General features: G+C 34.3%; 4 protein-coding genes and 1 non-coding gene across 5 annotated transcripts; 3 read left to right on the top strand and 2 right to left on the bottom strand.

Annotated features, from left to right (window-relative positions):
* The first annotated feature begins 1,814 nt into the window (after nucleotides 1–1,814).
* EIFISO4G1 (MIF4G domain-containing protein / MA3 domain-containing protein) lies at nucleotides 1,815–7,855 on the top strand. Its single transcript, XM_028061602.2, has 9 exons — nucleotides 1,815–2,278; nucleotides 3,480–3,551; nucleotides 4,009–4,104; nucleotides 4,398–4,592; nucleotides 4,760–4,857; nucleotides 5,473–5,560; nucleotides 5,635–5,985; nucleotides 6,079–6,324; nucleotides 6,431–7,855. Exons 1-9 carry the CDS (start codon nucleotides 2,096–2,098, stop codon nucleotides 7,466–7,468), a joined length of 2,367 nt encoding a protein of 788 aa, XP_027917403.1. The 5' UTR covers nucleotides 1,815–2,095; the 3' UTR covers nucleotides 7,469–7,855.
* LOC114179990 (small nucleolar RNA snoR103) lies at nucleotides 2,914–3,017 on the top strand. The gene has a single exon (XR_003603570.1). It is a non-coding gene; the product is annotated as a small nucleolar RNA snoR103 (small nucleolar RNA).
* Nucleotides 7,856–10,577: 2,722 nt separating the features above from the next.
* Nucleotides 10,578–13,991, top strand: MPS1 (multipolar spindle 1). Its single transcript, XM_028063240.2, has 10 exons — nucleotides 10,578–10,772; nucleotides 10,848–10,905; nucleotides 10,982–11,128; nucleotides 11,212–11,277; nucleotides 11,472–11,551; nucleotides 11,923–11,977; nucleotides 12,523–12,636; nucleotides 12,855–13,047; nucleotides 13,182–13,252; nucleotides 13,468–13,991. Exons 1-10 carry the CDS (start codon nucleotides 10,620–10,622, stop codon nucleotides 13,650–13,652), a joined length of 1,122 nt encoding a protein of 373 aa, XP_027919041.1. The 5' UTR covers nucleotides 10,578–10,619; the 3' UTR covers nucleotides 13,653–13,991.
* Nucleotides 13,992–14,711: 720 nt separating this feature from the next.
* SKIP1 (SKP1 interacting partner 1) lies at nucleotides 14,712–16,393 on the bottom strand. Its single transcript, XM_028063241.2, has 2 exons — nucleotides 15,965–16,393; nucleotides 14,712–15,632 (listed from the first exon to the last, which is right to left on the bottom strand). Exons 1-2 carry the CDS (start codon nucleotides 16,309–16,311, stop codon nucleotides 15,059–15,061), a joined length of 921 nt encoding a protein of 306 aa, XP_027919042.1. The 5' UTR covers nucleotides 16,312–16,393; the 3' UTR covers nucleotides 14,712–15,058.
* Nucleotides 16,394–20,765: 4,372 nt separating this feature from the next.
* On the bottom strand, nucleotides 20,766–21,387 carry LOC114177740 (PMP3 family protein At4g30660-like). Its single transcript, XM_028063242.2, has 2 exons — nucleotides 21,174–21,387; nucleotides 20,766–21,089 (listed from the first exon to the last, which is right to left on the bottom strand). The coding sequence occupies exons 1-2, from the start codon at nucleotides 21,261–21,263 to the stop codon at nucleotides 20,952–20,954; spliced, it is 228 nt and encodes a 75-aa protein (XP_027919043.1). The 5' UTR covers nucleotides 21,264–21,387; the 3' UTR covers nucleotides 20,766–20,951.
* Nucleotides 21,388–22,087: the final 700 nt, after the last annotated feature.

The raw sequence follows: 22,087 nt of genomic DNA, 5'->3' as shown, positions 1-22,087 counted from the left end.
GCGCCCGATGCCATCCTATTTGTGTTCCTTTGATAAAATAAAAAATCTCGCTTTGTTAACTGTTAGTGGGATCTTTGATTTGAGGTATGTAGTTAGACCAGCTAGTTTCTCATGTTTGCACTTTACTTTATGTTTCTCTTTTATGAAGGGTATTCCTATTTGATGAGTTAGTAAGTTCTTATATAGTGTTGTGGTTTTGGGTTGATCATGATATTAAAGTATGCGTTTTAAGAATAATAAATGTGTATGATATGCATAGTAAGACATGTTAAGATGATGAAATGATTTTATTTATATTTTGTGAAATCTTGTTATGGTATTTGTAAGCTCATTTGGGGAAAGTTATATTATGATAATGAGTAGTGTATGAAGTGAAAATATTGGTGAAAAGAGTTGTGAATTGTGTTTAAGGAAGTGTGAAACTGTTACATGATTATTTATTTTATAAACTAGGGTACCCTCTTCTATTGTTGTTTGTACGTGTTGTGTGCTTCTTTTTTCAATTATCACCTATAGTGTGAGCAGATAGAGATACAAGTGTATAAACACCTCTTTTTAAGGAGTTTAATGTTTGGATATTAGCAACTTTAAATCATATTATGTATAATACTGTGATAGAATCAGAGTATAATAGCTTGAGAATATATATATATATATATATATATATATATATATATATATATATGATATTACTATACTGTTATCTTTTAAGATTATACTAATTTACGATATACATTAATTTATTTGTCTTTTAATATTCATAATAAAATGCTTTATTTTAATAATATTATGTTACTAGAATGGGATGTTGCGATCACCACTATTATTATAATAAAAGATAATTTTTAAAATAAAAAGAGGAGAAAAATGGTGATTATAACTTTTTTTTTATACATGTAGCAGTACAAATCACGATGAACAAATTTTAAAAAAAAATCTCAATTACTTATTTTTAAATTTAGAATTATATCTTATGTTTAAACCTAACCAAAAACACAAATCTATATCTTTAATTTAATCTCTTAACTACATCATAAACAACCTTTCAATTGATAGTTAAAAAAAAAAACTCAAAAGATGTATTTTTACGAAAACATATTTATCTTTAATTATAGATGTCACCATCAATAACATAATTAAATTTATAATGTTATGAATTTTACAGATAATAGTTAAACAATATTATATAAATTTATTTAATTTAATTTAATCTTTTTAATATTTGAAACACAAAAGTAAAAGGTCATATATATATATATATACATTTATCTCTCTCTGTCTATATATATCAAATATCTATATTTATAAATATAGATATATTTTTCTATTTATATATTTATTATAATAAGTATTATTTGAAAGATATATTTAAGTATTTTATTAGTTTTTCACTCCACTTTATTTTAAAATAATATTTATTCTGGTATATATATAGATATAGATATATATTTTACCATAAATAATTGATAGAGTTACGCGATATAAGGATGCAATGATTCATTTCTAGAAAAGGATTTAAATCTGCAATATTTGATCGAGTTAGTATTTTTTTGAAGTAGAAAAGAAGCCTGTTAAGTAAAAGGATGAATTATATTGGAACGTGGGCCGTAACCTAGCTGCAGGCCCACATACATTTACGTTAGGATGTGGGTAAATGAATGAATATTTTGGAGAAAAATCAGCGTATGATGGTGGGCGAATGTGAATTTAGGGTTATTGCGGGGGTGTAATTTGGTAAACCTAATTTTGGGAAGAAAGAGTTTAAAGAAAAGGTGGGGGCGATTGGAGATACGTATAGATACGGTACGCAAGGGTGAACACAACTCTAAGAAGGGTTTTTTGTGACCCCTCCGTTCTCACTCACGCACGCAGTTCTCTCTTCTCTTCTCACTCCGCAGAAGAGAGAGAAATATCCAATACCTAGCGTACTCCCAATCCAATCCTTTCAATCTATCATCTATTTATCGCTTCCCTTCTTCCCCTTTTTCTCCCTTTACCCTTCTCTTCTCCTATTCGCTGGGCTTCGCTGTGCTTCGGCGTCGCTGAATCCATTACCGCTCTGTCGAATCGGACGGCCAAGATTGCATCGCGAGGCATGCAGCAGAGTGATCCGACGGTGTTGAGCTTGAGGCCCGGCGGTGGAAAAGGCAGCAGGCTCCTCGGCCCTCGATTCGACTCCTCCTCCTCGTCTTCTGCTTCCCCTGCTTTTGGCTCCTTTTCTGCTGATCTTCCTCTCCTGCGTCCTCATGGCGGGGCTCCCTCTCCCTTCTCTATCAAGGTATCAATCCCCTTTCCCTGGATCTGCCTTTTTGCCGCTTCAATTTACCTTTTTACTCACCAGAACTTGCTTTCTCCCCCTCTATTTCTTGCTTTCGATTGAAATTAATCTCATGCTCATACTCTTGAAGGATTCTCTCCATTTTTTCTTTTTCTATCGTTGTTTTTTAATTAATTTTTAATAGCTGGGTGTGTGTTTCCTAAATCTTTTCTGCTGGGTATATTTGGATCTCGTATCAGCTTGATGAATAATATCAAGGCTCAATTATCGGGCTTGTTTTTCCCTGTAAAGTTTAGATTTTTGAGATGAATTATTCGGCTAAACTTTGAATTTGGAAATAGTCATTGACACTCGTCTTTTTTCTTGTTTTGTTCAATGCTTAGATTTGGATGTGTATGGATTTGATTTGATGGTGGTGTGTTTTGGAATTTAAGTACTTAAGCCAATTTATTTAGGGCTGTGTGGGTGCTGAAGCATAAAGAAAACCTTTGGGAAAAAAAAATCAACTAACTGAAAGGTAAAAAAAGAATATCTTTGTTGTAATGTTTTTTGTTTTCAGTTTCTACAGGGATTTAAGCTAATGGCCCTGAGACAAGGGGCAAACTGAATTTGAATGTCCTAATTCTTGGTTGGGCACTAAGTATGTGTACCTGCTGTAAATATGGACAAAAAGCAATATGTGGGCTTTAGGTGGGATTGACTAAATTTCAAGTTACCCATAAAGGTCCCACATACATTGAACTAATTTCACAATTCTAGAGGATGTCACAACTTCTGTGTGGCACAGGATATGATATCGTTTCCTTGTTACACTGTTTTTCTTAATGAGTCATTCATCTACATTTTGCCGCGATGTTATTGGCCCCCTCTCAGATTCAGTGCTGGGGAGTTTGTGATAAAGCTTATACTTTTTCTCTAAAGGAAGTGCTTGCAAAGGTTTTAAATGAATCTGTTGAACTGTTGCTGTGTTACAAAAATTGTTGACAGAATGATAACCAATATTGTATTTACGTACTGGTTGCGATTGTTTGTGCGTTGAACATAGTTTAATTGAATTCTGCATTTCTTGTAGCACCGCTTGTGATCTAAATACATATCTCTCTGACTTTTCGTGTACTTTTTGAAGTTTTCTTTTTGATTTGTGATAGTTAAACTGTGTTTATGTCACGTGATTTGTATTTAAAGGCTTCTGAATTTACAGGCTGGAGATTCCCGGTTTGAGGGTCGTGAGCGTGTGCGATATACCAGGGAGCAGCTCTTACAACTCAGTGAGGTAATTTTTATGTTATTGCTGCTTTAATGTTATGGTTAACTAATTATACTTTTTCCTGAGGACATTTGTTTGTTCCATCTGCTGCCTACATGTTATTCTTTTACTTTTAATTTGAAAATTGTGACTAATTAATATTGTGTGATGTTTAGTGATTGGATTCATCTTTCTAATAGCCTGTGTGTATTGCTTGCCTTGTGTGTCTACTGTCATGTTATGAGTTTACTTGTATTAATTAAACTTAAAGAGAGGCTGCCAGATTTTCTACAGAACTCTCTCGTTCCTTGAAAGGCAACCTACATTGTTACCTATGCCTCTGGATAAATTATTGCATATGATCTTTTGTTTTGTTAAATATCTTGTCTCTTCTCTCCAGACATCCTCTTTTTCAATCTAGTGCTCCAGTTTTTGTGCCTAATGATTCATCACTTGTCTAATTATTGAACCTTTTTGTTCTAAGGGTGTTGAGACCCTTGATGATGTTTTGAAGATCAAACAAGAATTTGAAGCTGAACTATTTGGTGAAGATCAAAGTTGGGCCCGCCCAGAAAGTAACGTGAGTGTGTTTTCTTGCTCCTATTTGTGCTGTTAACTAAGACCCTATTCTTCCTCCATCCTTTTGGTAAATTGATTAATGCACTTGATTATGGCTGATTTATTTTCGGGGTGAACATTATAGTATCTTACTCATCAGTGACCAAGGAATGGTAAAATGTCTAATTGAGTATGGGATGCTGCTATTTCTGTTAGTTCAATTAAATCGTATCATTTTAATGAATTTAATTTATTGTTAGAATTATAAATTCAACTATTCAAATTGTGTAATGATGTATATACTATATTCTGCAGCCCTCACATCAATTCCAAAATCGATATTCTGAGCCAGATAATCGTGACTGGCGTGGACGATCTGGCCAACAACCTTTTGGTAATGCAGATGAGAGGTCTTGGGATAATCTCAAGGAGAATAGGGAGTTTGGAAATAATCGTCAAGAGCAACTGAATTCTCAGTTTGCAAGGGCACAAATATCTTCTAACCAAGGGGTACTGATAACTGGCAGAAATGTTAATGTTTTGTATTTAAGTTTGATCTAGGGGCCCTAAAAGCTTTTTGAGCCTTTAATATGGTGGCATTAAATAGTTCTCTCTTTATGCAATGTGTAATGAATTGTTTTATCTTATTTTCAATTCTTCTGTCTCTATTAAATCAGGGGGGACCTACTCCAACTCTAGTCAAGGCTGAGGTGCCATGGTCAGCTAGGAGGGGAACTCTCTCTGAAAAAGATCGTGTCTTAAAGACAGTTAAAGGGTAATAGATTTCTACCTTTTAGTAGTTGTTAATATGTTAATGGGGATTTCCTATTATGAGAAATGCTAGCGAATATTTCAACGTGCCCTTTATTATTTGGAGAGTTTCACATGTGTCTCACTTAATATAGAGTGATGCCCATTTGATATAGGTAGAAGTCGAACGGATTTTTCCATATAATAAAGGGTGTATTAAAAATGGTATGATGGCAAGTAAAAACAACAAAATAACAATCTAGATCATTTTTATGGGACCGGACCATACTATATGTGAAAAAATGACTTCTCTTAGTTGGTTAATAAAAATAAGTGAGGGTTTCTTTGATTGAGTTGAAGAAATTTGTTACTTAACTCCGTAAAATCAAGAGTGGATGCATTCTTTCTTTTTCACTTTACATATTTACTTACATCAGATAAGTTGAATCTGTGAAAAGTAATCTTAAGTCAATATTTTTGGGTTTTGACTAGATTAATTTATTTTCTGTGTAACTAATGAAAGTTAACTTTCTTTTTGAACCTTTTGTATTTGCTTCTTCACCCATGTGAGTGGTATGATTCGTCAGAATTACTTGGCTACTGATACTGATAATTAGTACTGTGAACTATTTCTATGCAGAATACTAAATAAGTTGACTCCTGAGAAATTTGATCTCTTGAAGGGTCAGTTGATTGATTCTGGCATTACATCTGCCGACATATTGAAGGTTCATTTTATTTTCTGTTAAAGAAGTATTTTAATATCACATCCTTGTTTTTAATTGATTGTTTGGTAATGCAGGGAGTTATTTCACTAATATTTGATAAGGCAGTGCTAGAACCAACATTTTGCCCAATGTATGCCCAGCTATGTTCTGATCTTAATGAAAAGCTGCCTCCATTCCCATCTGATGAGCCTGGTGGGAAGGAAATCACTTTTAAGAGAGTGCTCTTGAATATCTGCCAGGAGGCTTTTGAAGGTGCAGATAACCTGAGGGAAGAAGTTAGACAGATGACTGCTCCTGAGCAGGAGATGGAGCGAAGGGATAAGGACAGACTTGTCAAGATTCGAACCCTTGGAAACATTCGTTTAATTGGTGAGCTATTGAAGCAAAAAATGGTTCCCGAAAAGATTGTTCATCACATTGTTCAGGTTCTATCAGGACTTGAGACTCAATTGTTATTTAATTTATTATCGGTTTTGGAGTTTGCACTTACCTTTGTGGTTGACTGATGCTTGATACAGGAGCTTTTAGGTCCACAGGACAGCAAGGTCTGTCCAGCTGAGGAAAATGTTGAAGCCATATGTCAATTTTTCAACACTATTGGTAAGCAGCTTGATGAAAGCCCAAAATCACGGCGTATTAATGATATGTACTTCAGTCGTTTGAAAGAATTGAGCACCAATCCCCAACTTGTTCCACGGCTGCGGTTTATGGTTCGTGATGTTCTAGAGTTGCGTTCTAATAGCTGGGTTCCTAGACGTGAAGAGGTAAATTTACCCAATTTACTATTGAAAGTATGCTACGACTCAGTTTGAAGGCATTTCCATTGCTTTCTTTTATCTAATAATTGCTACTGTTTGTTTAATAATGTAGGTGAAAGCCAAAACCATCACTGAAATTCATTCAGAGGCAGAGAAAAATCTTGGATTGCGTCCCGGTGCCACTGCAAGTATGAGAAATAGCCGTGTAGTTTCTGGTGTTCAAGGAAACGCCAGTCAGGGAGGATTTCCTATTGCCCGACCTGGTACTGGTGGTATGATGCCTGGGATGCCGGGGACAAGGAGAATGCCTGGGATGCCTGGAATTGATAATGACAACTGGGAGGTGCCTAGGACAAGATCAATGCCGAGAGGTGACATGTCAGGCATGCAAGGTGGAGGACGTGGTCAGTCTCCTCTCATTTCTAAGACACCAACTGTTAACTCAAAGTTACTACCTCAAGGTAGTGGTGGTACTATAAGTGGGAGAAGCAGTGCCCTGGTGCATGGAGGTGGTGGTGCTCCTTCTGCTCGTCCATCAAACGTTGGTTTGAGTACCGAGCCCACACCTCAAATGCCTGCACCTGTTAAACCTGTTTCTGCCATACCCTCTGAGAAGCCACAAGCTTCAGCTCCAAAATCGAATGTTGAGGAACTTCAGCGTAAAACCAGTTCTCTTCTGGAAGAATATTTCAGTGTTCGACTTTTGGACGAAGCATTGCAGTGTGTGGAAGAACTAAAAGCTCCAGCTTATCATCCTGAGGTTGTGAAGGAATCCCTTTCAATTGGTCTAGATAAAAGTCCGCCATGCATTGAACCCGTTGGCAAACTTCTTGAGTATCTGTTCGTGAAGAAGATTCTTTCAGCCAGAGACATAGGGACTGGGTGCATGTTATTTGCCTCTGTGCTGGATGATATCGGCATAGACTTACCTAAAGCACCAAATAATTTTGGTGAGATAATAGGGAAACTAGTTTTGGCTGGGGCTTTGGATTTTAAGGTGGTGAGAGACGTCCTGAAGAAGGTGGAGGATGACCGGTTCCAGAAAGCTATATTATCCGCAGCATTGCAGGTAATTAGCTCTGCATCTGGGCAAGCTGTGTTGGATTCACAAGCATCTGATATTGAGGCCTGTCAGAGTCTGTTCAACTGAATCAGATGAGTCTGCATGAGAATATTGATCTCTGTAACTGAATGAACATCAAATTCCCTTCCCTTTACGCTCTCACTTTTTAGAGCACTTTGTATTACAGTATGTTATAAAAGTGGGAGCTTCCAGTATCAGGTATTTTCTCGAGTTGTATAATTTTTTTTTTTTGTTTTCATGTCGTAGAGGTGTTTTTTGAGGGAAAAGTTAAACCATAAAGCTACGGATTTTGTTTTCCAGTTGGCTAATCATGTGCCAAGAGAGTGGCCCATCCATCCGGGGGTCCAAATGTTTTTGTACTTCATTAGTTTCATTTTTTCCCTTTATTTTCTTGACAGAGTAATTGTTAAACTGGTCAGTTCATAAATATCATTGTCGTTACTTTGGCATGTATTTTTTGAAGGTTTGAATTCAACTGTTTGGTGCATGTTCAGGTATAACTTCTTTCCTTCCTCTAGGGTGAGGAACATGTCCCAACAGTATCAGAGGGGGATTATTATATATAATTTCGATATGCCAAATCCCATCTTGTCATATACTCTGTTTCGTAGTCTTTGCAAATTTAATTCTGAACTATCTTTTCTTAAAATTATTTTTTATAGAAATTATATTTGAAAAGAAGTGATTAATATTTAAATGTTGATTGAAACATACGGTTGTCAGTGACATTTAGGAATAATTTATGGTGAAATATAGAGGTAACAATATTTCAGATGTTAGGTTGGAATTTAATTGGAAAGAGGTAACAATATTAAAAATAGGTAATGGTTTATAGTTTTTTGTTTTTTTTTAAACTTAGGGATCTAGGTACCTGAGTCGATGATATCTTAAAAATGACATGGTTATATATTGCGTACTTGGCACAGGTTTGAGACTTATGTATGAGTTGTGATGGATGCAGATTGCTAATGTCTATATTTTGACGTTTACTATGTAAAACAATAGAAACAGTTTTTGTTCTCTCAAAATTTAATTAAATTCCGTATGAAATTATTTTATGAAAAAAATGTAACGCTTGAAACACTATTAAGGTATCCTTTCGAACCTAAATTGGCATCACGGGATTCCCTTAAAAAGTTGTTCATAAAGTGATCCAATTCAATTCATCTATTAGATCGATCTGAAAATAGATAAAAATTCAATATGCCAATAATCGACATAACTTATTATTATTGCGTTAACTTCGAATTTGGATGTAATTTTGATAACTGCTTAAAAATTTAAATCACATTCGTATATTTAATTTTTATTTATGAAATTGTCATATTATTAGTACTTATTTAATTTAGAAAGTTATAAAATTATTATACTTTTTAAATGTTATTATCTAAATTTCGTATTAATATAATATTTGCATATTTATTGGTTTAATTTGATTCTGATATCTCTTATTATTATATAAAAAAATTTATATTAGTATTAAAGAACTAATTTTGATGAAAAATGTATCAGACAAACAAATTAAAAAAAGAAGTCTGAATTCAAAATTTTAATACTTTGTAAAACACATTATTTAATTTATGTTCGACCACGAATTTATATACTAAAAAAAGTTATCGTTTAACTAATAATTTTCAATTTAAACCGGTATTTAGAAAAGTAAAAGATTTAGACTATATAACTGAAAATTTGTACAAAACCATGAATTTAATATTTTACTTATTACCCATAAAAAGGTGCAACATATAAATAATCATTTAGTAATAAAAAATCAAATATAATCAGATTATAAATCAATCCGCATTTTATCTTTATAAATAATAAATTAGCTTAAATATGTTTTTATTCTTAATTTGACATAATTATTTTTAAGGTTTAAAAAATATGTGTAGTTTAGTTCTAAGTTTCTATCTTAACTTTTCAATTCACAGCAACTGTTGATCGGGATGATAACGAGTACGCATTTTATCATCTCATCACATTTCTAACTAATAAAAAATACAACTAAACAAGTTAGATATTATCAAATTTAATGACAAAAGCAATACCAAATATCAAGAAAAAACTATAATTATATAAATATTAAATAAAAAGTAAAATAATTATAGATAATATAAAATATATTAAGTATGCATTTTAGAAATGAATTACGAAACTAATGATTAAAGAAAACTTGATCCTAAATCTTTTATGTTATCTAAAAAATTAAATTTTGTTAGTAATTTGAGAGGGATATTACTCGTATCTATATCCGATCAATCTATAATTTTTTTTCTTAAAATGCTTTTAAAGAATATGCGTAAATGCATCTTCTATCCCTAATTGTTGTTGCTTAAGTAAGAAATAAATAAGATGTTTTCAAGTATCATATATAATTAACAATTGCACAAGTTAACATAGCTTCATTTTTTATTTAGTTTTATTAAAATAATTATAAAATACAAAATATAAAATAGTAAGAATTCATGAAAAAGAAAATACTTACAAAGATCATTTATGACTTAACGTTTATAGATGATAACAATAACAATATGTTAGAAAAATTAAAGTTAATTTATGACTTGAGTTATAAACTTTAAAAAAATAACAGGAGCTAAAATGACCATTTAAGTAACACTTCACTGTAAAAAACGAGATATTTTAACGGAATTAGGTTGTAGAAACACATTTTCAAAATTTAGATTCAATCGAAAAAAAATAAAAAATAAGAGCAAACTGAAAAAATTGATCCAAAAATAATATCAAATGACTATTTAAACTTAAATTCTTTGTACTAAATTTGTCAACATGATGACATTATATTTCTTTAAATCACTCATCTTTAAATAATAGTATTTCGTTCAATTTATTTTTATCTATTTTTAATTTATCATTTCAATTCTCCTTCAATTATATATTTTTATTTTTTGGAGTGATATGATGTGATGATTTAAGGATGATTGAAGTTGTGAAATTTTTTTGTAATAATATAATATGATAATTTAAAAATGATTGAAATGATAAATTAAAAATAGATTAAAATATCATTAAAAAAAATACCATAATAAAAAAAATTGTTTGAGATATAGAATACCTAAAAGTGTAAATATATCATAGCTGTTTTGATTTTTTTTTAGTAGAGTGCAATATATACACTTTTTCCATATCTATTTATTTATTTTAATGTAAAACTCCAACAGGTTTGGCGCCTTTTTGATTTGGATTGGTGTTCAAGTAAATGGCAGAGAAGGAAGATGCAAGAGGGAACGATGAATCGCTGAAGCTAGCGGTGGCGATATCACTTCTCAGATCGAAGATTCTGAAAAATGGAAACGATTCCGGTGCGCTATCTCCTTCGCAGTCTAACGCTCTTCTTCGTTGGAAGCGAAAGGTTAGACACTTCTTTCGTTTTCATTCCAATTTAATGCCTTCCAATCTTCAGTTTTATTCACCTTTGGATTCTCAGGCTAAAGAAAGAAAGCAAGAGATCCTGAAGCTCAGAGAAGATGTCAAGAACGCTCAAGGTTCGTTCTCATTTCTCTCGCGTATACACTCACGTTCACTCGAAATCACGGATTCATTCTGAGTTTCTGGATGTAGATGCTTCGCACTGCGATCTGTTTCCGGAGAGTGCTGCTTGCAAGTGCTATTTCTTCGACAATTTCGGAGAAGTAAACCCTAAGCATCACGGAACTGGTTGTGACAGTAGATTCAGCGATGTCCTTCGACGCAGATTTCTAAGACAAGGTTTAATCATAGTCGTTATTGTTATCTACTTTGTTACATAACTACGTTTTTTGAATTGCCTTTGACAAATTGGCTTTCTGTAGTGCGATTCAAGGAAAGGAGGAGAAAAATAGGTTCTCCTTCTTCAAGTCAGCAGCGGCTTTCTTTAGGTACATATTAACAGATAGTTATAAACAACTAAGTGTTAGACTGTGTGGTGAATCACGCAGATTATTTGCCTCTTTCATTATTTGTAATTAAAACGGTGTTTTATCGAATAGTTCAGGATGTCGTGGCTAATGTTTGATGTTAAGTGCAAGGAATTGTACCAAATTTGTTTTCTGATTTGAAACAAAACCCGCAGGTTTAATCAAGGAGGATGAAGCAGAACAGCTTAGGGCCTCTGTTGATTTTCTCGTGGACCTGTGCAGCTCGCCATCACCTGTTAGGATGCTTCAGTGTTTTTTAGTATTTTATTTTCCTGAAATGATCTATACAAACATTTGAATAATGCAGTTATTTGGATTATACAGTTTGTTGAATTTTTGTTATCTTTTAGCGGTTTAGCAAGTTTTTTATTAGCCTGTTTTGCTGCTACTATATATTGTTATCTTTTTTCTTTTCTATATATTTGTTGCTCAATGAATTTATGAGAAATTCACCCTCTAAGTCTTTCATTCTTTCTCTATCAGCAGTTCTTAGCAGAGTTCATAAATACTGGTGATATTGAATAGAATGTGAACAAATAATTGTTTGTGACATGCTTTGTTGATGTATTTTTTTTGGTCACGTGGTGTATTCAACTTAGTTTGCAGGTGGATGATTCCAAGTTTGCAAATCTAGCACATCAAGCTGTAGATTTTATATTAGGTATGCTTCTCATTTCACTAATTGAAAAGCTTTTCCGACCTTTCTTTTTCTAATTAAGAAATTGAAACCACTATGTGCTATTTATTTGAGAATCCGGTGTATCAAGCTGCAGAGTTTATATTCCGTTTACTGTTTTTGTTTTTTTTTTTTTGGAACAGCAATTTAGCCTTTCCATTTCTTTTGGTTCGATTAAATAATTGAAATATTGTGAACCCAAGACTTAGGGCGTTGGCTATCATTCTAACTAACTCCTCTTCATAGTAGTTTATGTTGTAAACATGCAAGATCATGATCAGTCTCCCACTCTCCCATTAAAGAGTATGATGAACTGTAAGGTAACCTAGTACTGGTCCCTATTTCCCATTCTCACATCAAGTTGGTAATTTGAGCTATGAGCGATTTACATCCAAATTTAGTTTTTGAGCTATACTAAGTTTAACTCTGATTTTTAGGTTTTTGTTATGGATCACCATAACAAATCTAGCCCACGATCATATTTCTTTGTTATTTACTCTGAAGATTATATTTGTATGTCTTTTTTGAAGTTACGTTGAAGAATCTTTTATCTACGGGAAGGAACCACGAACTTGTTGAAGGAATTGTCAACAGCCTAGTTACACGTTTGATTAGGCAGATGTGCACGTCCTTGGCAGAAAATGGTATGGATAGTTTAAGATTATGTGAATAATCGTAGATTACTTTTTAAGGTCGATGTGTAAAACGGTAAACTACTGTAAAATTGTAGCCATTGTGATCTTTTATGCTGTAGCTTCTCGCCCTCGCCATTTTATGACCGTTTATTTCTTGATCATTCTAATCATTGACTTACTGTCTCTTTTTTTCTTTTTGCCGTTCCTTTTAAATACTTATCTTCTAGGGTCTCAATACACTGGCACCAATGCTCAATTTTGTGTTCAGCATTTGATCCGCAAACTTGGAAGCGAGCCTTATATTGGTCAGCGGGCAATTCTTTCAGTGTGTCAAAGACTTCTGGTGCTAGCAGAACGTTTGCTTTTCTGTGATCCTTTTGACGATGACTTTCCTGAAATGCATGAATGTATGTTTATAATGTAAGTTCTTAGCAAAAGCGCAATAGTATAATGTCCAAATTCATAAATCATAACGAATGGCTCAACACAGGTTTCGTGGAAAGTGATGATGTTTTTAAAGACAACAATTTATCTATTTTTTATGCGGTTATCAGGATCCAGCTTATCGAGTTTTTGGTTGTGGATTACTTATTAGAGTGGTCAAAAGCTGAAGATTTTGACAACGGTATGCTTCATACTTTATACCGAACTTAACTAATTAATTGACATATCTGGTCTTGATTTTTCTGACCCAAAACAAATACAAGTGAGCCAACATTTAGCATTTTTCTCTACTGTTACGTTTTTACTGTATATTCTTGCCAACTGACTATCATAAAGATGAAGCAAGTTTAAAAAATTTAAACTGAGCGGTAACTTATGGTAACAATGGCATTTCAGTGCTCCTTGAAGATTGGGTGACATCAATTGTTCAGGCAAGAAAAGCATTAGAACTTCTAGAAAGAAGAAATGGACTATATGCGCTCTATATGGACCGAGTCGCAGGTGAATTAGCGAAACAACTTGCTGGTGTCTCATCATTTCTGAAGCTTAAACCGGATATAATTAATTGCCTTTTTCGCTAAGCATGATTGGATATTGGAAAAAATATTATGGATGAGAATGAAAAAGAGAATATGATGCTGGTAATTGAAATCGTGTAAGCGAGAACCTGCCCACGAGCGCTGCTGAAATGTCCTGCTCGTGAACATGGTGAGTAGCATTAGCTCTTCTCGGCTTTTTTATCAGGTTGCTGCCAATTCATGGCAGCACTCGGGTATCTTGTTTCGGCATCACTTTTGGTTATCCAATTCCTTAGACCTGTATCTTCATCTTGCTTTACCATGCCACCCAAAAACATTATCCCACCTTCAAACTTTCTCGGTTTAATTTTCCTAGCTAAAAGCTTTTTACATGGTCTTTTACTTTTTCTGTGGTTTGATGAAGTTATTTGGTATTTTAGTCAATAATAAAAAATATAATAAAATAAAACATTACATCTGCAGCTTTAATTTGTCTATTTGTACTCATGCTTTACTTTAATAATGTATAATGCTATGCATAACAAACGTATAACTTTTATAAGTGTGTATCGATTTACACACACTAAAGATAAATATTTATATTAACTTTAGAAGTGAAATTCTTATTGTTTTTTATATTTGTAGAAGATAAATGTATATCAATATAAACGGTACCAATAATAATACTCAACAAAATAAAAGCTTGCAAAACATGTATACAAAATTACTTATAACACTACAATACAATAACCGCAAACATTAACATGTATTTGCTAAGCTTTACTGATACTACTATACTATGGCTTAACTCCTATCGTGTTACCGTGTACATGTTTTGAATAGGCACATAAAAAAAAATATTTAACCTTTATTCAAAAAATAAAATAAAATTGAATAGGTATATAAAATGTAGAGGTTGGCGAATTAAAAAAACTCTTTTGAATGTCTAGATACAAAATGAAAGCATACAGAGAGGACTAGCATTCTGAACAAGGAGTGAACTCATCTCAAACATCAGAATCAAAAACTTACCCAATGACAGTAGCTACAATAACAAGGCAATATTCACTCAAGGAAATCTATTCAAATTGTAGCTGCAGACAAATGTTCTATAAGCATATATATTTGGCAACAGTGAGGGTACTAACATTAATTTCTGAGACAATTTATGGTACATTAGAATACTATCAGGTAAATCCATTATGGGAGCCTGAGACAATTAGAATACTATCAGGTAAATCCATTATGGGAACCTGAGACAAGACAACACATATAGTCAAATAATTCCAAATACATGGAAGTCAAACAACATATAATTACATAGATTATAATTTCTACAATATATACTTGACTGTGACAAATTGACAATGACCTTAGACACCCAACTAAGATCTTCACAAAGCAGTAGAAAGAAGATGAAGTGATGGATTCAGAGTGTTTATATCTTGGATGAATCTTCCCCTCACTTGTCAGATTCGGAAAATATCTGTTTGAAACCTCTCATCATATAAACTCCAATGTCCATACCTTTCAGTGTGGAAGACAGACCTGGGGATATAGAAATTTGGCTTCTTAATTTCTTTCAACTGCACCAAACTAGAAGAAGAATTTGCAATGTCTCGACTAGTTAGGTTAGCACACCCAGACAAATCCAAGAACTCAAGGTTAGGACATCCCTGAGATATGGAATTGAGACCCTTGGCTGATAATTTGGAGAACCTTATCTCAAGATGCTTAAGATCAGGCATGGAATTCGCAATTGCAACAGCCTCATCATCTCCATCTTGTGGACAAGCATTTAGATACTCATTAGGAACAATGCCTTGGTGTTGGGAAGGATCAAGCCAATTCATGAAATTTCTTTTGAGAACCTTTAGGTTGGGGCAGTTTCTTCCAATCAGCACCAATGACTCATGGCTTATCTCATAACAATAGCTGATATCCAATTCCCTTAGCTTCTTACAACTCAAAGCTATCTTAGACATAGAATCATCAGTCACACGAGGGCAGCTTCTGATAGACAGCACCTCAATATTCGGGCATCTGAATTTCAAATATATTTAAAAAAGTGTTAAAATGCTCCAACCTAATGTTCTATTCACAATTGAAGGAACATACACATAAACGCGCGGCTTAAAATATTGGAATTTCGGAATCAAAGCCCTAATTTAAAAGAAAGAAAAAAGAATATATATTACTGAAATCTTAAAAGCTACCATAACGAATTATGACATGTTTGATTTAAATGATCTAAAATTACGTGAAAATACTAATTACCCTAGTTTGATTTTACAAAGAAAACATTCATTACTTTTCATTCGAACATTCAAACATTCAAACCAATGGGTACGGGAATTTGGGAGAAAGTTTGAAACCTTTGGGCGACGAGGGCGAGAGAGCGATCGGAGCAGTGGCGAATGCGTATCTGGGTGAGAGAGGATTGGGCCCATTTGACGACAGATTGAAGCATGGAATCGATCTTGGCCTCGAACTGGGGGGTCCACCAGCGAGTTGACTCGAGGGGTGAGTCGAATTGGGGATCAAGGTCGAAAACAGAGTGAAGAGAGGGTTCCTTGAAGGCGTTGAACCATGACTTGCAGACCATCATGGTGCCGCGCCATCGATCCTCAACGCTGAGTCGAGAGAGGATGTTGATCAGTAACTCACGAGTCAACTCGCCCCAATCTGACTCAGATTCCTTTGGCTCAGTTTCCGCGTTCATTCTTCCTTTGGGATCAGATTTCACTTACAATTCAATCCTCTGTTTATTACAGTGTTTCCATTTCATACCCTGTTTTAAAGCTGGATATAATGAAGGATAGATTTTGATTTTATTTTTTCTGAAATATTTGGCCTACGTATAATTTTTAAATTCTCTATAATGTTTTTTTTTCTTGTTACGTTATTCACTTTCTTTAAAAATAATGTCCACTTTTTATAGTAAAAATTTATTAAATTATAAAATAATTATAAGAATAAATAATTTAATAACTTTTTATTATTAAATAATTTTTATTATAAATAATTATTTGAATTTTAAAAATTAAAATAGTAAAATAATTATGTTAATTCATAAAATAATTAAATTTAAATTAACGAATAAGCGCAACTAGATAGAGCAACCGGCTAAGCGCAGGATTAGAATTGAGTTATGTCGTAAAACATGAATTTACGTCTTTCCTTGCTTTTACTTTTGCTGGTTTGGATGATGGAATTGAAAAGAGATTATTCGACACTTGAGGTAAAATAGTTAAAAAAGTATTTTTGTATTTGTAAAGGGAAAAAAAGTAAAAGGTTTTTAGCTAGAAAACCTCGAAAGGGGATTTTTTTTTAGTGTTATTGCCAATGGGATTTTTAGCTGGAAAACCTCGAAAAGGATTTCCAATCACACTATAATTAACTGAATTGACAGTTGTACAGAAGCCTAAACAAATTAACTAACAATTACTAGTTATCACTTTGACACCTTCCTGCAAGCTGGAATGTGGATATCCAAAACATGCCAAGCTTGGATGCAAGACTTTGAAACAGACCAGGAGGGGTCTTAGAATGTAGAAACCTGAGTTTGTTGCAGTAGAAAGCAGACACAAGACCCAAGATTGAACCTTCTTTCACATTAATGAATGTGTTTTGGGCCATGGAACGGATTGTAAGTTATGTGCAATATGGATGGATAGTCACAGTAAATACAGAATCCACTGTGCTTCACAAGTGACTTGAGCAAGCCCCGTATACTAAGCTTCAAAGGAGACCTCACACACACTCTGCCTTTTGGTTTTCCATAAGAAAAGAGATGACTCCAAGAAAAGAAAAAACTAGCATACCTGCAATTGCAACGCTAAATCCTTAAGTTGAGGAGCTCAGCTTGCAAAGTGGCTTCCAATATCTGAGAAGCCACATTTCTGCTTGACGATGAAGGATAGTTGGAGACTGTAAAAGTTGGCTCAGTGACTCGCTCCATGAGATATTTGGCCTTGTACCCGGGAGATTAAAGACTCTCCCGACTAGATATATATGTAGCTTTGCCAAGCAATTCACTGCTGTGGAAATTAGCTAGACAGCAAGAGCACATTCTCATTGATAAGATTGATTCCTTGTTGACACCCGAGAATTTCAAAGCCAAGGAGAAATTTGAATTAACCAATATCCTTGAGGCTTAGTTTTACATTCATCAATTCCTTCACATGACTAATTTCGAAGAGGTCAACACATAGCAGTAACAAATTGAAAATCGCAGAGTACACAACGAGTACCGAACAGATTATAGACATTTCTTATGCCTGTGACCTTGAACGTCTCAAGAAGCTAGGAAAAACTAGTCATTTTAATAGTAACTTCGGAAATTAATGTCCTTGGGCATTATGATGTTTTTCTGTGTTTTTCCCATGTAGTCAGATTAAGAAATTGAAAAACCTGTCTAAGTGAGACAGATGGTTGCTTAAGCAGGTGGAGACAGTCAACTTCGTCCAAATGCCAGTTGAATGTTAAAGCAAGTGATAGAAGCCCTCCTAATGGTCCTCCTGACCATTTGACCGAGTCTCTTAATAATCAATTTCATAAATCCACGCATACCCCTTAGAAACTAATCAAGCTTTTTTATACCTTTCCATCGTGCCATCTGCATGGTGCTTCAACTTGAAAACCTAGCTTTATCTTATTGTCATCTTCTGTGGTGGGAGAGAAGTTGGTGTCTTGGTTTGGTTCTTTTCTAAAGTAATTAGTTCAGCTCGAGAGCGGATTGGCTCTTTTCCAAAGCAAATAATTCAGCATGGATAGTGATATCATATTTTTCATAGCTTATGCATAAGATGTAGGATTGAGAGAGGAAGAAATACAAAAATAAAATAAAATCTTCGAGTTAGATAGTGGATACCTAACCTGTGACTCCAAACACAAGGGTTCAGTTGTAAAGTTCGTTAAAGAACAATGAGTCCTGTGCATACTTTAGTGCTGAAGTGCTTCGATGAAGATACTGATGTAGGTGGTGCTGAACCCAGAGGATCAATTATGGAAGGGTTGGAATCATTTTCGGTTGACTGATCAGAATTTTTTATAATTCGTTGAAATTGTGGTTGTCTGGTCAGATTTGTATTATTTTTGAATTTTTTGGTTGATTGATCAAATTTGTATTATTCGTTGCATTTGTGTTAGGGGTGCAAATGAAATGTTTTAAAGATATAGTAAGTTGGCTGATCATTCGGAGAATTAGTGTTTAGGAAATAAAATCAGTCTCATTGGTTGAGATGTACAAAAACTTACTCTCACATAAGATCACAACCCTCTGGAAGAAATTTTTCTCTAATTTTAGATAAAACAAAAAATACTCTTTCTGCTTGACTTCAAAAACAAAAAAGATGCATTTTCAAACTAAGATCAAATTTCTTCCTCTTGGAAGGAAGACTTTCATCAACAAAAAGGCAGCTTGTTCTTTGAATTTAATCTTCAACATGTGCAGCAGTGATACCTTGGAAGGTTGCTCCAAGAAGTGAATCGACTATCTCAAGTTCCAAGGGAAGAATCCATGGTTTAAGGCATTAGATTTCTAGCACATCCCTTGGTTTGGATTGAAAGAACATGTGGAGCAGTGAAGAGAACCTTGGAAAGTTGCTCCAAGAAGTGGATCGACTATCTCAAGTTCCAAGGGAGGAATCCATGGTTTAAGGCATTAGATTTCTAGCACATCCTTTGGTTTGAATTGAAAGAAGTTTCTTGATGGGTTGTCGAAGGTTTCTTGGTTGGGTTTTGGTGCAGAGGTTTGCGAAAGCTTTAAGGAAGAGAGAGTTCAAGATCTTGCTTGAATATTGATAGTTGTAGGTGTTCTTTGTGGGGGTTGTGATCGAAAATGAATTTCGAGGGTGGAGGAGTTTTTAGTGAACTTAGATGGTGTTTCAAGGTGGTGTTTGGTTGGAGCAGGATGGCCAAAGCTATGTTGGTTATGCATAACCTATAGGAAGAAGAAACTAAGCAAAAGAGTGTAGTTATGCCATAACCAATAGGAAGAAGAAACTTGGCAAAAAGAGTGTAGTTATGCATAACCTATAGGAAGAAGAAACTAAGCAAAAGAGTGTATGAGATTAATGGAAAGAATACGAAAGAACAAGATAGAAATACCTAGATGAGGTTAACTTATCTTGTATGTAAACCAAGATCATGACAAAAAGAAACTAAGAATTAGAAAGAAGATTGTGCCACTCAAACTCAAGGCGATAAGCAAGGTGATCATCCACTTGAGACTTAGTTCTCAATATAAGAATATAAAAGATAGAAATTCTCGACTTCTTGCAATAATTCACGACTCTTGCAAGCAAATGACTTTTATCTCCCAAAGTATAATAAGTGTCTACAAAATGGCCTAAACACTAGATGTAAAGAGGCCTGTAGAAAGGGAAGAAAGCCAAACACGCCTCCTCTTATAAATGTGACCAAACAAAAGGAAGTCGTCTCATGTATCTTTCATAGCTCACCTTATACACAATCAAATAATTTATTACATGAAAGCTATTATCTCTTTCCTTCTTACAAGTTTCTAACTTGTAGAACTCTTCCTTTGCCTTCTTTTGTGTAAGCTTAAATATTTCCTTTCTATCCATGACCACACCAAGAAGAAACCAAATAATGCACTAAGGTTTCTTCTGGATCCACGTGGAAAGGGATAGAAGGTCCCGGAATCCGATTTGGATTCACCACGGTTACTTGAATATGAAGATTTCAGTAACCAAACAGCGAAGAAAGAACTCAAGAATCAGAGATGAAGAATCTTATACAGCAGTAACAGAGCACCCTAGGAAAGGAGCTCTATTGCCATGACAGAATTAAATCGAGAAGGTGAAACTGTCAGAGAATGAGAATCTTTTTTCTGAGATGAAAATTAAGTACTAATGAAAGATGAGGGTTTCCCTCGTTGCTAACTAGATCTTGAAACAGCTACTAATCAATTGAATCAACAGTAGAGAGAATGAAAGACGTACCAGAAATGAATCAATTAACTGTATCAGTTATCACTCCCACAGTTCGCAACAGCTAATAAAACAGTACATTCCTCTTATCCGTTTGAATCACTTCCAACAGCCCCAAAACTACGTAGTGTTGATTTAAAAAGTCCAAACCCCTAAAAACTAAAGACTCTAGATGCTACTATATTGCTGAAGTCATAGATCTACGCTAAATCAAAAGGCATCACAGAAGAATCCTGATTCCATAAAAATTGTTGAAGCTTCAAGAGAGAAAACAATAGATTCTACAAACCATAAGCAATTTCAATTTCAATTACAAAACCATAAGCACATGAACTTAAATTTGTAGTAGTTACGCTACGCACACGAGCAAGACATGAACATCAATAATGCATTCGAACTTAAACTATCAGTATTGCGAATAGAGAGGACGCCTGTATTCATCAAAATACTGGTCACGATCAACGAAGATAATGGCATAGAGAGCATAAATGATGCCAGGAATATAACCTAGAATTGTGAGGAGCAAACAGATGATGAATTCAACCTGCAAAAACGAAATCACAGTCTTAGATCTCGCAGAGAGAGAAAGAGAGAGATCAAGACAGAGAGAGGAAGAGAGGATACACACGCTGCAACAACCGTGGCGAAAGCAAACTCCGATTGGTGGAAGCAAGATCGCGATCATTATCTCGCAGCATATTTCACAACGTGTCGGCATCTTCCACTGTGATGAATGATAATGCTTCTACACTTCTACTCCGTTTCTTCCTTTTCTTCTAAATCACTATCAGAATGGAAGCTGCGTGGTTCGCGAGGAGTTCCCGGTAAATTTATTTAGTTCTGATATTCACACGACAAGTGTACTGGTACGCAACTAATTCTCTTCCGTTAGATTTATTATTCTTTAACTGAGGGTTGAGATTTTGTGTTTCTTCCTTTTCCATATTTGCCCTTCAACTCATCAACTCTTCACTTGTCCTTCCATTCTTGACACTCTACAAGGTCAACGCAAAACAATGTCGTTTTGGGAGGGTTATTGTATCGTAAGTTATCGAAATTGTTGAGAACAGCGCAAAGCACCATCGTGGAAGTAAACAATGATGGTGGAAGTAGCCTCCGTCAGTCACATGTGATGATGGGAGGAGAAGAGGATGAAAGTTAAATAAATAGTAATTGTTGGATAAACTCAAATGCAATATGTTTTGGTTACAACGTGTAATAGAGTTCATTGATAATTTTGGTAGTAGTTGTGTTAATGCATGTAGTTGAAGGTTCAAGACAAAAAGTTTATAAATAGTTTATCTACTGCTCAAAATATTTCACAAATCATAATATCAATGAATATATTTTCATAAACATTTGATGTCAACAAATTAATGTTAAAGCTAAAAAACTTGAATGTCCGAGTGCCTAAGAAATAACTATAGAGAGAGTGCTTGAGAGATAGATAGTTTGAGTGAGACGACCAACCTTGCAAACAATATGCTAGCCCAAGTTGACAAAGGTGATAAAGTATGATAATTGGAGTCTAAAGAAAAAGGG

This window comes from Vigna unguiculata, chromosome 3 (assembly GCF_037176805.1).
Source record: "Vigna unguiculata cultivar grain cowpea cultivar isolate G323 ecotype 2 chromosome 3, ASM3717680v1, whole genome shotgun sequence".
Taxonomy (NCBI): domain Eukaryota; kingdom Viridiplantae; phylum Streptophyta; class Magnoliopsida; order Fabales; family Fabaceae; genus Vigna; species Vigna unguiculata.
Note: the sequence above shows the minus strand (reverse complement) of the source record. Positions and strands in the feature narration are given on the sequence as shown.

Bases quoted from the DNA above. Each gene is read 5' to 3' on its own strand.
- LOC114177740 (XM_028063242.2), bottom strand. From the start codon at position 21,263: ATGCCGACACGTTGTGAAATATGCTGCGAGATAATGATCGCGATCTTG. The intron at 21,090-21,173 runs GTGTGTATCCTC...TCGTTTTTGCAG, and splicing joins TTCGCCACGGTTGTTGCAGC to GTTGAATTCATCATCTGTTT.
- MPS1 (XM_028063240.2), top strand. From the start codon at position 10,620: ATGGCAGAGAAGGAAGATGCAAGAGGGAACGATGAATCGCTGAAGCTA. The intron at 10,906-10,981 runs GTTCGTTCTCAT...TTCTGGATGTAG, and splicing joins AGATGTCAAGAACGCTCAAG to ATGCTTCGCACTGCGATCTG. The intron at 12,637-12,854 runs GTATGGATAGTT...CTTATCTTCTAG, and splicing joins CACGTCCTTGGCAGAAAATG to GGTCTCAATACACTGGCACC.
- EIFISO4G1 (XM_028061602.2), top strand. From the start codon at position 2,096: ATGCAGCAGAGTGATCCGACGGTGTTGAGCTTGAGGCCCGGCGGTGGA. The intron at 4,105-4,397 runs GTGAGTGTGTTT...TATATTCTGCAG, and splicing joins GGGCCCGCCCAGAAAGTAAC to CCCTCACATCAATTCCAAAA. The intron at 5,986-6,078 runs GTTCTATCAGGA...TGCTTGATACAG, and splicing joins TTGTTCATCACATTGTTCAG to GAGCTTTTAGGTCCACAGGA.
- SKIP1 (XM_028063241.2), bottom strand. From the start codon at position 16,311: ATGAACGCGGAAACTGAGCCAAAGGAATCTGAGTCAGATTGGGGCGAG. The intron at 15,633-15,964 runs GTTTCAAACTTT...TTTGAAATTCAG, and splicing joins CTCGCCCTCGTCGCCCAAAG to ATGCCCGAATATTGAGGTGC.